The 14248-nt window shown below is 35.7% G+C and overlaps 1 protein-coding gene across 1 annotated transcript; it reads right to left on the bottom strand.

Annotated features, from left to right (window-relative positions):
• Nucleotides 1–10353: 10353 nt before the first annotated feature.
• LOC110668601 (uncharacterized) lies at nt 10354–11012 on the bottom strand. The gene is made up of 2 exons (XM_058141843.1): nt 10696–11012; nt 10354–10461 (listed from the first exon to the last, which is right to left on the bottom strand). The coding sequence occupies exons 1-2, from the start codon at nt 10978–10980 to the stop codon at nt 10363–10365; spliced, it is 384 nt and encodes a 127-aa protein (XP_057997826.1). The 5' UTR covers nt 10981–11012; the 3' UTR covers nt 10354–10362.
• Between the last annotated feature and the right edge of the window lie 3236 nt (nt 11013–14248).

The raw sequence follows: 14248 nt of genomic DNA, 5'->3' as shown, positions 1-14248 counted from the left end.
TTTGGGAATGTAGTTGAAGAATTTCTGAGATTAAGGCAAGAAAGCACTCTTGAAGATTATCAAGATAGATTTGAAGATGGAGAATCAGGTTGGAAAGAGTTATCCCTGACCTAGGGAATCTTTTTTTTTTTTTATCAAGCATTATTAGTGGATTAAGGAATGACATTAGACCCATGGTTAAAATGATGAAGCCAATTAATCTTTCTCAAGCTACTGAGGTTGCAAGATTGCAAGAACAACTCATAAATTCTACCAAGAAATCCACTCCTTACTCTAGACCCTAACAAGCTAATTTCAGATTTAACACTTTCTTACCTTCAGCACCTCTCACCTATAAATTTAATCAACCTTCTCAAAGTTATCCCTATGCTCCCAAACCTCCAATTACATACCAGAATTCCAATTCAAAATAATCAAATTCTGTGTAGAAAACCTTACCTACTACCAGTCAATCTTTTGCAAATCAGCCCTGTCACTAGGACTAATTCCATCAATTCCACCAATCCAAATTCAATTAAGCAACCTGTGCCCCGCTTTAAGTGTGGAGAAAAATACAACCCTAGCCATCAATGTAAACAGAAAACATTAATGTCCTTACAAGTGACTAAGAAGGAATGAGAAATTTTCCTATTGCAGGGAAACGAAGAAGAGGAGGAAGAATGGCATGATGCAATGGAGGGAGATGTACCTGACAATGATGCAATGGAGGGAGATGTGCCTGACAATGATAAGGCAATAACTCTTTCACTTCACGCTTTGGAGGGAATTCAAAGGGCTAAAACTATTAGGGTTATTGGCAAGTTTCAAAATAGGGAATTTTCCTAATTCTGGTGGACAGTGGAAGTACCCATAGCTTCGTGGATACCAAAGTAGCTTGGGAATTGAAAGTTTCATTTGTAGAAGTAACAGCAATTTTTGTTAAGCTAGCAGATGGTAGAAAAATTGCTAGTACTTATATTTGCCTGCATTTAGCTAAAAGATTCATCAATATCCTTTCAGCTTTGACTTCAGATTGTTAGAAATGGACAATTTTGATATGATCCCTGGAGTTGATTGGCTTAAACACTGTAATCCCATTTTATTTGATTTCCAGTATTCTAAAATTAGTTTCAAGAAGGATGGGAAGGAGATAATATTGCAGAGAGTTAGCGATATGGGGTTTCAATCCAAGCTACTGAATTTTTTGAGTTATCAGCAGCTCTTACAAAAGCAAGGGAATGATTTTCAAACTCCTTTATTCAGTGTGGAAGTGTCTCGATCACCTTCAACTGCAATTTAAATTACTGCAGTAGATAATGTTGTTTCAAATACTCATGATACTAATTCAGTTGAATTAAAGAATCTATAAAATAAGTATCAGTGTGTTTTTGAAGATCCAAATACCTTACCACCAATTAGAAGTCACAATCATTCTATTCCCTTTATACCAACAACATAACCTATGAATATTAGGCCCTATAGGTACCCTCATTTTCAGAAAGCAGAAATAAAGAAATTGGTAGATGAAATGTTACAAAATGAGGTCATACAACCCAACACCAGTCCTTATTCTTCTCCAACACTTCTTGTCATGAAAAAGGATGGTTCTTAGAGGTTTTGCATTGACTATAGAAAGTTAAAGGACCTCACTATTAAAGACAAGTTCCCAATTCCAATAATTTATGATCCTTTAGATGAGCTTCATGGTGCTTTAATCTTTTCTAAGGTTGATTTAAAGGCAAGTTACCACCAAATCAGGATGAGTCCACCTGATATTCATAAAACAACCTTTAAGACGCATCATGGGCATTATGAATTTACTGTTATGCCCTTTGGGCTAACAAATGCCCCTGCCACTTTTTAGGCTCTTATGATCACATATTTCAGCCTATTTGAGGAAGTTTGTGTCAGTATTTTTTTATGATATCCTCATATATAGCTCATCACGGGAATAACATTTACAACACATGGAATTAGTGTTTGAAGTGTTGAAACAACAACATCTGTATGCCAAACTCAGTAAATGTCCATTTAGCAAAACTGAGATAGATTATTTGGGCCTTAATATATCTGGAAAGGGAGTTGCCATAGACCCTGCCAAGATTCAGGATGTTATGTGTTGGCCAACCCCTAAATCAGTGAAAGAATTTAGGAGGTATTATGGAAAATTTGTCCACAATTATGGTATAATCAGTAAACCTCTTACTGATACGTTAAAAAAGGATGCTTTCCAATGGATTGATGCAGCTCAATATGCATTTGATAATCTTAGAACAATCATGTCTCAAGCACCAGTATTAGCACTTCCTGATTTCTCTAAGCCATTTACTTTTGAAATAGATGCTAGTGGTTCTAGGATGGAGGCAGTCTTGCAACTGAAAGGGCATCCCATTGCATATTTCTCTAAGGCATTTGGTCCCAAAACAAAGGCCTTGTCAGTCTGTGAGAGAGAGTTGTTGGCCATTACTTTTGTTGTCTCTAAGTATAGACATTACTTAGAGCAAGGTCCATTTTTTTTATTAAGACTGGCCATGAGAGTATTAAGCATTTGATGGAGCAAATATTGCATACCAACTTGCAATTAAGGGGTGTTTCTAAATTATTAGGGCTGCAATACAAGATTTTGTATAGAAAGGGTATAGATAACAAAGTTACTGATACTTTGTCTAGAATACCTGCAGTAGAAGATGCTGAATTACACTCTTCATGTCTCCTTACACTCTACTTGGATAACTCAATTGTCTCACAATTATGATGGGGATCCTAAAGCAGCAGAATTAATATCTCATCCTTCAATAGATGAGCAGGCTCATCTTGGGTACTCTTGTAAGGATAGCCTCTTGCTTTATAAGGATAAGCTCTATGTAGGGAGTAATAGGAGTTTAAAAGAGCATCTACTTGCTCTTTATCACAAATCTCACTTTGGTGGACACTCCGAAATTAATGCCACTTTTGTATAGTTAAATAATAATCTATAGCAAAGAGGTATCTCAAGTTGTTGGAACTGGATTATAAAATGCTATACAGGAAGGGTATTAAAAATAATGTGGCAAATGCTTTATCCAGGAGGTCTATTGATGTGGGTACCCACTTTTATTCTATGTATTCAGTGGTAATTCTTACTTGGATGCAAAAGTTGATTGCTATTTATGAGAGAGCCTCTAATTTAATTAAGAGGCTATCATTGGATAAGGATGCCATCTCTGGGTATTATGTGAAAAATGGGATTCTATATCAAAAAGACAAAATCTATGTGGGAGTTAAAACCAATTTAAGGCATGGTCCATTTAAAGCCCACTAATTAGAGGTCTTGGTTGCCTATGGCAAAATGGTGGCACAATTCATCTTCTCACAATGCTATTCAAATGGCTCCATTTGATGCATTGTATGGGTATGCTCCTTCCTCATTTTATGAATATTCTTCAGTTGATTCATCAGTAGGGGCTGTAAGGAAGTTATTAAAAGAGAGGCAGCAGCTTAAGCATCTATTGAAAGAGAATTGACAAGTGGCCTAGCACAGAATGACACAGCAAGCTAACAAAAGAAGGACTAGGAGGGAGTTTGCTGGCAAACTTAAATTGATGTAAGATGAGTCCTTGAGCTGCCTACCAAGTTTTATAGGCCATACAGAATTTTGGCAAAAGTTGGGAAGGTGACCTATCACCTGGATTTGCCTCATGTGTCTATGCTTGAGAAGAAGGGCTTATAAAATGGCTTAATCTGTTGGCAAAAGATGCCACCTGGGAGGATAGTGCTTTACTGAAGGCCAGTTCACTGAAGTTCCACTTTCTTGGGGACAAGAAAATACTAGAAGAGGGGGTATTGTTACATATTATAGGAGGAAATATAAGAATAAGATGTGATTAGGAATTCTAGAGGAGTTGACGAGTTAGTAATTAGCAGGAAGCGTAACTAACTCTGTTGTGTTAGCTAGAATAGTCAGTTAAAGTATTTACAAGGCAGTTATTGTTTATAAATACTTCAACAATCACCTTGTTGTAATTCATTCCAAGAATTAGCAAGAACACAGTCTCTCTCTTCTCTCTTCTTTCTATTCTTACCTTTATTCCCCTATTTCTTTCTCTTAGGGTTTCATAAACCCTAGCATAGAGCTTCTGGTGTTGCAAGAAAAACTACAGCAGGCAGCCCCTGAAAAAGCATTGCAGTCAAGCATTATCACCAGGAACAGTCTACCAGTCTCACAAGTTCTCATCAAATGGCTTCACTATTCAGCAACATGCGAGGATGCCTCTTTCATCATGTCCAAATTTCTAGATTTTGCACCCTTCTTGGGGCAAGAAGGTGCTAAAGATTGTTACATATGTGAGGAAAAAGTACAGAAGGAAGAAGTCTAGAGAATAGTTAAGAGGATGAACTATTATAGAGGTAGTTAAGAGGAGTCATTTAGATAAGAACAGCTGTAACTACTTCAATTAGAATAACTGAAGCTAGCTGAAGCTGTATAAATAAGTAGAAAGAACACTTGAAATGATAACTAAAGTTCTCATCTCTCTAATTCTTTCTTCTCTCTATCTCTGCTATTAACTCTCTCTAAATTCTCTATTTCTTTTCTTCCTGATTCTTTTCTTTCCCAGTTACCTACAACTGCCTCATTAGGGATTCAAACCCTAACAAAGGGGAAGGCAAGAAGGAAACAAATAATAATCTAATCTTACTTTGTCAGTTATCTTCTTGTTTCCTGATTGCATCAAATTATATAGACATTTAAGGTTAACATTCATTGCATTTTGTTAGCATTTATTCTCCTTTTATGTTTATTTTTATGTGTTTTCATTATTATCTTAGAAGACATGTTAATCTAAGTCAATTCATTGATTTTTATATCTTATCAGGTGTTTTTATGTGGTTCTAGAATCAAAGATGAGTTTGGAAGAGATTTGGAGGTCAAAACGTGAAGAATATAGTGCCAAAAACATTACACGGGCCGTGTAACTTACCCCGTGTAACTTCCTAGACCGCGTGCAACCTTCTAGACAAAGAAAACTTGAAAAACAAGTGTAGCAAAAAGTTACACGGGGCAGGGCCTTGTAACACTACATGGGCCGTGTAAAGTCCCCTGACAGCAATTCTGGTGTGACTTTCTGCATTCCAACTCGATTCGGATGGACTCCTAACGCTTCTAGGACCCTGAAATTAGGTTTTTTACACCAGATATAAATAGAACAAGTCAGAAATTGAGGGGAGAGCAGAATTTACATTTAGAATAGAATTTAGATTCAAGGGAGCTGATTTACATTCAAGAAGGCACATCAACTTCAAGAGAGGCAAGGGAGATACAAGATCTGCAAGATTGCTAGAAGAGATGTTCAGCTGAAGTTCCAAAAGTCCAAGGCTACAAATCTCCTTTTGGGTTCTTTCACTCTATTTTCTTCTCATGTCATCTCTTTATCTTTTTATAAACTTGATTGTAAAACTCACCATGGGTGAGTAGGTTCCCTATTCTAGGGTTAGGGTGTAACACTTTCAATTTCATTATGGATCTGGTTTGATTTTATTTAATATATTGGGTATTTTATTCTTTGATTCAATTTCTTGTGATCATAATGCATGCTATGTGTTGGTACCCACTTAGTATTGATTATAGATATTAATTGAAGAACTGAAAGGTAAAGATTAATATTAGAAAATTGAGATTTTGAACCTAGGAAATATGACCTAGAGATAGGCTGATGACCTTTGTGGAGTACCAAAATTAATTAAAGATCTTAAAGGGTTTTAATTAATTTAATCACCATGAAAGTAGGGTTTGGGTTAATTACAATACATCTTGAATGCATTGAGAGAGGACTTAAGATAACTTAGGATTAATTTCCATCAAAGTAATAATCTCCCAATTATTGAATGAATTATATTGATTTTATAATTGATTAAAGTGTGAAACCTTAGCTCTAGAATGTTCTCATCCATTAGTATTTTAGTTTTTGTTTCTTTTAATTTAGATATAATTATTAATTCTCCACAATTCGATCGTCTAGATAATTAAAATCACTATAGTTCGGTACTCAACATGGTCCTCATGGGAACAATACTTAACTCATCACTTTATTACTTGTTAGCGATCCGTGCACTTACGGTGGTTGTAAAATCAGCAAACAAGTTTTTGGCGCCGTTGCCAGGGACCTGTGCTTGATATTGAATGATTAGTGATTTGATTACTCTAGACATTCTTATTTCTCTTTTTGTTATTTCTTGTTTAATTTTATTTTTACTTGTTTTTCTTGTGAGGTACATTGAGATATTTCATCAACAAGTCTTCACAAGTTTTATTCAACAACACAATGAACCTTTTCACAATGCTTGGAGAAGATTTAATGAATTGGTAGAGCAATTTGCTAATCATAATCTTTTGAATTATGAACTCACTCTCAAATTCTACAATAGTCTGGATGAAGTGATAAGGAATTGGGTAGATTATGGAGCTTAGGCTACCGGTGATTACATTCTTAAAAAAAACCATAATGATGACATTCACTTATTGAATGACATGGCAGATTTTGATCACCATTGGCATTGGGATCCTTCACTACAGGTTTGGAGTCACCAATACCCTCCAGACATCTATCAACTTAATATTTCACACCAACCATTCAAGCTATAATTAGAGAAGGGAGTGGGACTTGAAGAGGTGATAGCTTCATTGGAAAATTTTGACAACCTTATGATGAACAATGAGCTATCACTCTATGAGGAGGAAACAAATGAACAAAGTTGGGAGAATGAAGAAGCTTCATGGGAATTTGAAGCTATAGAAGAAGTTAAACCTCAAGAACAAAATTCCTATGAAGATGACTTGCCAGTAGAGTTCCCACAAGAGCAGGAGTTACTTGAAGAAGAAATTGAAAACAACTCCTTTATTATTGGAGGGTCATTAGAAGAGTGCTTACATGAAGATAAATCAGAGGTGAAGGTGGTAGATGAAGAAATTGACAAGACTATCAACTTAAGCTCATTAATGATGCTTACACATACACCAGTAGAAGACCCTTTTCTATCATGGACACCTCTCGCATCATCATATGTCCTCCATGAGCTAAAGCAGTCCTCTTCCCAAGCATATCAGTCTAAACCATGTGTTGTTCGTGCTATATGCAATCTTATTCCAAATCTTGCCAATCTTGAGGGCATCATAAATAAAGGCCCATATGTGGTGTTGTATAATAACTACTATGGGCGAAAGCTGCTTTTTGATTAGCAATTCTGAAAGGGGTCAAGCTAATGACATTAAATTAGCACTTCTTGGGAGGCAACCCAAGTTTTAAATTTAATATTTGTATTTGTCTATTTCTTTTATTTTATCACCCTCCCAAACTTAATTTTGATATTTGTTCACTTTGTAGGTTCAAGAAGCACTTGAAATGAGCAATGGAGATCAAACTCACAAATCTTCAAGGGAAGGCACGCTTCAAGGGCGAGTATTCTATATCCATTAGCTTTTCCTTGTTATTACATTTATGATGTTGCTCTTGACCTGATTATGATATCTTGATGACATTGAGGACAATGTCAAATTTGAGTTTGGGGGTACATTTCATGCATTGCATTCATATATTGCATTTTATCACCTTATTATGTCTATATTATATTTGTGTATCAAAAATCCAGAAAATTTTTACAAATTTTGAAAATTCTAGACTTTTTCAAAAGGCTTTTAACTTAGAATTATAAGTAAAACCTTGATGAGCTAATGATTGGACTCTCTGGGAAAGAGGAATGAATGTAACTGAATGGGCAAAAAGGCTTTAATATGTTGTTTGTGAAGAGCTTAATCACTTAAGTGGAGTTAAACTAGTTAAACCCTTTCATAGTTATTAATCTGTCACATTGAACTTGCAAAATTAGGAGAAAATTTTTTATACAAGCAAATCTAAAAATGTCTCACTAGCTCTAGAACATGTCTCTTGGACCTATCAAGGCGAAATCCTAGCATATGCTTGATGAAGAGATGATTAAGGCATTATTTGATATAACTCCATTAAGCCTTAGCCACCCTTAATTAAAATATATATCCTTTGCAGCCAACTTGAAGCCTATATTTATCCCTTAGAATTTATTGCTTACCCATATTATTTACCTAGCCCCTAGCCTAAATACATACCTACCCTTTTGAGGAAGCTAAATGCATAAGTAAAAAGTATATTAAGTGCAAAAAAAAAAAAAAAAAAAAAAAAGAGAGGGAAAATGGAGAGAAGATGAAGAACTCAAGAAAGAGTGCAAGTGTGCAATTGAAATCAAAGAAAAATTTGCCTTTCCAACCCAGCAAAAGCAATGAGTTTGGGGGAGAGGATAAAAGGGACATAAAAAAAAAGAGAGAGAAAAAAAAAAAAAGAAGAAGAAGAAAAAGTCCCAAGATAAATATCATGGAAGTATGCTTGGCACTATAAAAACCAAAAGCCCTTCCTCTCTATATAAAATCAGTAGAATAAACTTAGTATACTTGGTACTTTATGCATAAATGCTATTCTCATATATTTGCATCCCTTAAAAACCTTTCATTGGCAACCAAGTCATTATCCCTTTTACCCCATTACAACCCTTTTAAAGACCTTTTGATCTTTTGAAAAGTGTATGCTATATTAGGAGAGATAGAAAAATGAGATATGCCTATGGAGTTGGAATTGAGTCACTTCATCACAATTATCCACAATAGAGGCAAATTTGGGGGAGTAAGTGTTTCTCAAGTCTATCCTGATAAACAGGTTATTTGTGACTTATTAATGGCCTTGTATAGAGGAATAATTAGTTGAAACACCATAAAGGGGGTAAGGTTCTAGCGGGCAATTGTTGAGGTCCGTATGCCTTGAAAGTGGGAATTGATATGAAAGTTGAAGAGTGTCCAATTATGTGCAAGTTAAGTTTTTAGTTATGTTTCTAAGTACCCCAATGAGTTTTTGTAAAGTTTTACTTTGCTTGAGGACAAACAAAGGTTTGAGTTTGGGGGTATTTGATTGCATCAAATTAAATAGACATTTAAGGTTAACATTCATTGCATTTTGTTAGCATTTATTCTCCTTTTATGTTTATTTTTATGTGTTTTCATTATTATTTTAGAAGACATGTTAATCTAACTCAATTCATTGATTTTTAAATCTTATCAGGTGTTTTTATGTGGTTCTAGAATTAAAGACGAGTTTGGAAGAGATTTGGAGGTCAAAACGTGAAAAATACAGTGCCAAAAACATTACACGGGCCGTGTAACTTGCCCCATGTAACTTCCTGGACCCCGTGCAACCTTCTAGACAAAGAAAACTTGAAAAACAAGAGTGGCAGAAAGTTACAGGGGGCAGGGCTGTGTAACACTACACGGGCCGTGTAAAGTCCCCTGACAGCGATTCTAGTGCGACTTTCTGCGTTCCAACTCAACCCGGATGGACTCCTTACACTTCTAGGACCCTGAAATTAGGGTTTTTACACCAGATATAAATAGAACAAGTCAGAAATTGAGGGAAGAGTAGAATTTACATTTAGAATAGAATTTAGATTCAAGGGAGCTGATTTACATTCAAGGAGGCACATTAACTTCAAGAGAGGCAAGGGAGATACAAGATCTGCAAGATTGCTAGAAGAGATGTTCAGCTGAAGTTCTAAAAGTCCAAGGCTATAAATCTCCTTTTGGGTTCTTTCACTCTATTTTCTTCTCATGTCATCTCTTTATCTTTTTATAAACTTGATTGTAAAACTCACCATGGGTGAGTAGGTTCCCTATTCTAGGGTTAAGATATAGCACTTTCAATTTCATTATGGATCTGGTTTGATTTTATTTAATACATTGGGTATTTTATTCTTTGATTCAATTTCTTGTGATCATAATGCATGCTATATGTTGGTACCCACTTAGTATTGATTACAGATACTAATTAAAGGACTGAAAGGTGAAGATTAATATTAGAAAATCGAGATTTTGAACCTAGAAAATATGACCTAGAGATAGGCTGATGACCTTTGTGGAGTTCCAAAATTAATCAAAGATCTTAAAGCGTTTAAATTAATTTAATCACCACGAAAGTAGGGTTTGGGTTAATTAAAATACACCTTGAGTGCCTTGAGAGAGGACGTAAGATAACTTAGGATTAATTTCCATCAAAGTAATAATCTCCCAATCATTGAATGAATTATATTGATTTTATAATTGATTGAAGTGTCAAACCCTAGCTCTAGAATGTTCTCATCCATTAGAATTTTAATTTTTATTTCTTTTAATTTAGATATAATTATTAATTCTCCACAATTCGATCGTCTAGATAATTAAAATCACTATAGTTCGGTACTCAACACGGTTCTCGTGGAAACGATACTTAACTCATGCTTTGGTTGTTAGCGATCCGTGCACTTGCGGTGGTTGTAAAATCAGCAAACATTTCCTCTTCATGCTCTCATGCTTCCAGTTATCTTCTTGTTTCTCTTCATGCTCTCATGCTTCCAGCTATCTTCTTGTTTCCTCTTCATGCTCTCATGCTTCTCTCCCTGCACAACCATTATCAAATTCCAACAAAAGCCAAACAAAAATACTACAAAAATAAAAAAGCATTGAAGGATGCAACAAAGGAAATTTCCTCATACAAGCTAAAACCAAAATGATCCCATCAGAAAAGAATTACAGCAAGGTTAAGCCATTTCAGCACAGTAACAAGTTGGATGGTTCTGAACAATCAAAGTTGTATCATTTATCGTAACAAAAACACAAAATTAAAAGCTTACTGGGCTAAGGATATGGCAGTTCATGATATCACCCTTATTAATGAATGAAGTTTTAATATCAAAACTGGCAGAATAAACAATTTTTGGATTAAATTCGGATGCACTGCAGTTGGTTTCCTCGAAGACAAACAATTTAAGAGTGCGGGGGTAATCATCTTGAATAGTAGCATGATATCCAAAAGCATGAGGAGACCCAGTGTGCAGATAACAGAAATGTTGATTCCCCAAGTGCAAAATAAAACTGCTACAATCCAAGTCATAAAAAGAGTCAACTTCTTCCCTCATTGATATAGTCTTGATTGGGAGGCTGCTGAACATTCTTGGATTTTAGTCTTATAACACCCATAATTTTTAAATTTATTATTTTATGGGTAAATATTAATATTTTATTTTATTTAAATTTTGGAAAATTATTTGAAATTTTTCGGATTTTAAAAATCAGATTTGATTTCCCAAAAATATAAAACTTTGGTGATTTTTAAAAATCTATTTAAGACCACGTGGTAAAACTAAAAATATATTTAAACCCTATGGATTTTTCTGAGTTTTCTGAAATTTTTTCGAAAGTTTTGGACCTCGTTTTTAGTCCCAAGGCAAAGTAAAAAATTCAATTTCGGGTACATTGAATCGAACTGGCCGAATCGAACCAGATCGGATCGGACCGATTGAACCGGACCGGCCTCCTTCTTCCTTTTTCTTTCTTCCCGCGAGTCCTGTCCCTCTTCCTCTCTCTCCCATTTTCACTCTCCTCCCTCCTCCCCACGCCGGCCAGCCGCCACTCAGCCCTCCTCCCCTCGCCGGCGTGCTGCCCCAGCCTTCTCTCCTCGCCGGCCGCCACAGTGCACGGGAAAGCGCGAAGACCACCCAACACGCAGAGCGCTGCTTTGGCTTCCCGGGCTGATTTCGGCCGATCCGGCCACCGATTGGACCGGATCTTGTGTCAAACCTCATCCACACCTCGAGAGCTTTCCATAGACACCAAGAACACCAAAATCCATCGAGCAGTTTACCCAATTTTTATCCGGGAAATTTTAGCCCATTTTGACTTTTGGGCTAGATTTATCGCAAACCGTAAACCCCACTAGAAAACCGAGAGTACCGGAGTGCTCCACTCATCGAGAGCTTCGCGGCAATATAAATTTCGAAATTTTCTGACACTATTTTTCGGTGGGTCCCACGAAACTTCGTAGTATTTTTCCGAGCACTAAATGAGCTTAGAAAATTTCGTAAAAATTATATACTAACCCCTGTGTTATGGGCTTCGCGTAGGTACCTTCAATTTGCGAAAATTCCACAGTTGCTCGGATCTGCAATTTCAGGGTCAGACAGACTGGCTACCGAAAAAGTCTTGGAATTAGATTGAGATTTTGGCTACCCCACCATTGTCAGACGACCCGAGCACGTTCCCATGGTCGGAATCGGCATAGATAAACCCGAACCTTACTTTTTCTTAATTATCTAGTGCTTAAATTGGATTAAAAATCCATAAAATATTCATGGTAGCTTAGAAAATTATAATTCCTTTTGCATTGGCTTAGTAATATTGCTAAGGACCGCGAAGTAAAGTTTTAGAATTTTTAGAGTTCATTTGCGTAGTTTTTGCAAAAGGATTAATTATAAGGACTAAATTATAATTTTACACATTGTAACTGTTGACTATTTGTGTAACATCCTCCCTATACGTGTTCTGTACGTTCTATTGCTCCAGTAGTCAAATAACAGTCCAGGCAAGTCAGGATGTCTGGAACTACACTTCGGTGATAATGAACAGACATATAATGATGAAATAAATAAAAAGAAAATACAAGAAAAATCAAACAAAAATGAAAGAGAGAAAATGTGACTAAGTTAAACGAGCCAAACCCGTAGCGATGGGTGATCGTACCGGGAAGTTACGACGAGGATCGTTGACTAACCCTGGATGCTGGAAACCCCGAGAAATATTTTCGGGACATAATTAAAGGTTTACTGAGGTGTAATTGACATTGAAAATGTCAAAGAAAAATTAGAAAGTTAGTATAACCGAAAAATAAAAAAATTAAAGAAATCGGCTGTACAAGGAGTAAATCGGTGTTACCGAAAAAGTCCGAACTTGACCCGAAGAGGGGCATTTTGGTCAATTGACACCTAGAGTTGACTTTTAACTTAAATGTCCATGAAAAATAAGTGGTATTATATTTTGAAAATTTAATGAAAAAAAGAAATTAAATATGAAATGCAATTAAAGGAAAAGTGGGGGACGAATTTGCAAAGATTGAAACTTTAAATTATAATAATAATAAACCTAAGTTAGTGGGCATATAAAACACATAAGATGACAAGGAACAATCCACTAACTCACTTCATCTTCTTCAATTCTCTAAAATGCCGAAATGGAGCTCTTCCTTTCCTCCATGGATGAGTTCCATGCAAGCTCACCAAACTTATCATTTTCAACTTAAAACTCAAGACTCCCTTCATTAAAATTGGTCCTCACATCATGGGAAAGCTATAGGTAGCAAAAAGAAAGGAAACTTTTGAAGTTTCACAAGCTTGGAAAGTTCTTGAATTAAGGTTAGTGCTTAATCTCCCCATTTTCTTTCATTAGATCTTGTTTTGAGCTTTGGGTGAGTTGATTTGTGAAGAAATTGAATAAATTAATGTATATTTTGTGAGCACTTCATTTTGGCAGCCAAGAAATTCATGGGATTTTTATGTGTTTAAATGATGTAGATGAGTTTGAAGATGATGTTTGATATGGGTATATGTATGGGAAGTGATAGGACTTGAATTGATTGAAATTGAGAAATTTAAATTATGGTTTGAAACAATTATTGGAGATTTGTGTTGTTGCTTCATTTTTGGGCAGCCATGAACCTTTGTTGAGCTTGAGTTATTTTTACTTCTAATGAATGGAAATGAAGGTTGATTAATTCAAATGAAAGTTGTAGTAAGTTTGTATCTAAGTATATGCATGTAGTGTTTGAATTAAGGGTGTGAAATGGAACTTTGATGCCTTGAGCAAACTGCGAAGTTTGGCAGCCCCTAATAGCATGAAATTGTGTGTGAACATGTAGTTTTTAATGATATAAGCTAATGATAAATTGTGGGCAGCAAGTGTAAGTGATATCGAAGTATGATTATGTTGAAGTGTATGTGTAATATTGACATTGAGATATGTTGAATTTTGGTGGAAGTGAATATTGAACTTAATGATGAATTGTGTGCATTGAGCACCTGAATATTCTGCCCAGAATTGTTGCTGGAATGGTGTACAATATATGTATGGAAGTGATGTTGATTGAATATTGTAGTAATAAGGAGGAGAAGGAACATCAAATTGGGAGTGTATGTGCTTTGTGCAGGTTGTGTATTGAAGGCAGCACCTAAATGAGGCCATAAGTGCCAAACTATGAACCCAATTGGTATGAGGCCAATATGGGGTGAAACTAGACACCAAATAGGCCAACTTTCATGTAGAAATGTTGCCAAAAATTCTGCCTAGAAACTGACCTTAAAAAGTGACCAAATCCGGATTAGTGCATTTAAGGCCTGAAAACTGACCATTTGGGCA

Source organism: Hevea brasiliensis, unplaced genomic scaffold, assembly GCF_030052815.1.
Source record: "Hevea brasiliensis isolate MT/VB/25A 57/8 unplaced genomic scaffold, ASM3005281v1 Scaf25, whole genome shotgun sequence".
Taxonomy (NCBI): domain Eukaryota; kingdom Viridiplantae; phylum Streptophyta; class Magnoliopsida; order Malpighiales; family Euphorbiaceae; genus Hevea; species Hevea brasiliensis.
The sequence above is the reverse complement of the archived record's forward strand: the minus strand, read 5'-3'. Positions and strand labels throughout refer to the sequence as shown.

What these genes read in the sequence shown, in the direction of transcription:
- LOC110668601 (XM_058141843.1), bottom strand. Translation starts at nt 10,980, where the DNA reads ATGAGGGAAGAAGTTGACTCTTTTTATGACTTGGATTGTAGCAGTTTT. An exon ending in ACTGCCATATCCTTAGCCCA is followed by an intron (nt 10,462 to 10,695) that starts GTAAGCTTTTAA and finishes ATGGTTGTGCAG; the next exon opens with GGAGAGAAGCATGAGAGCAT.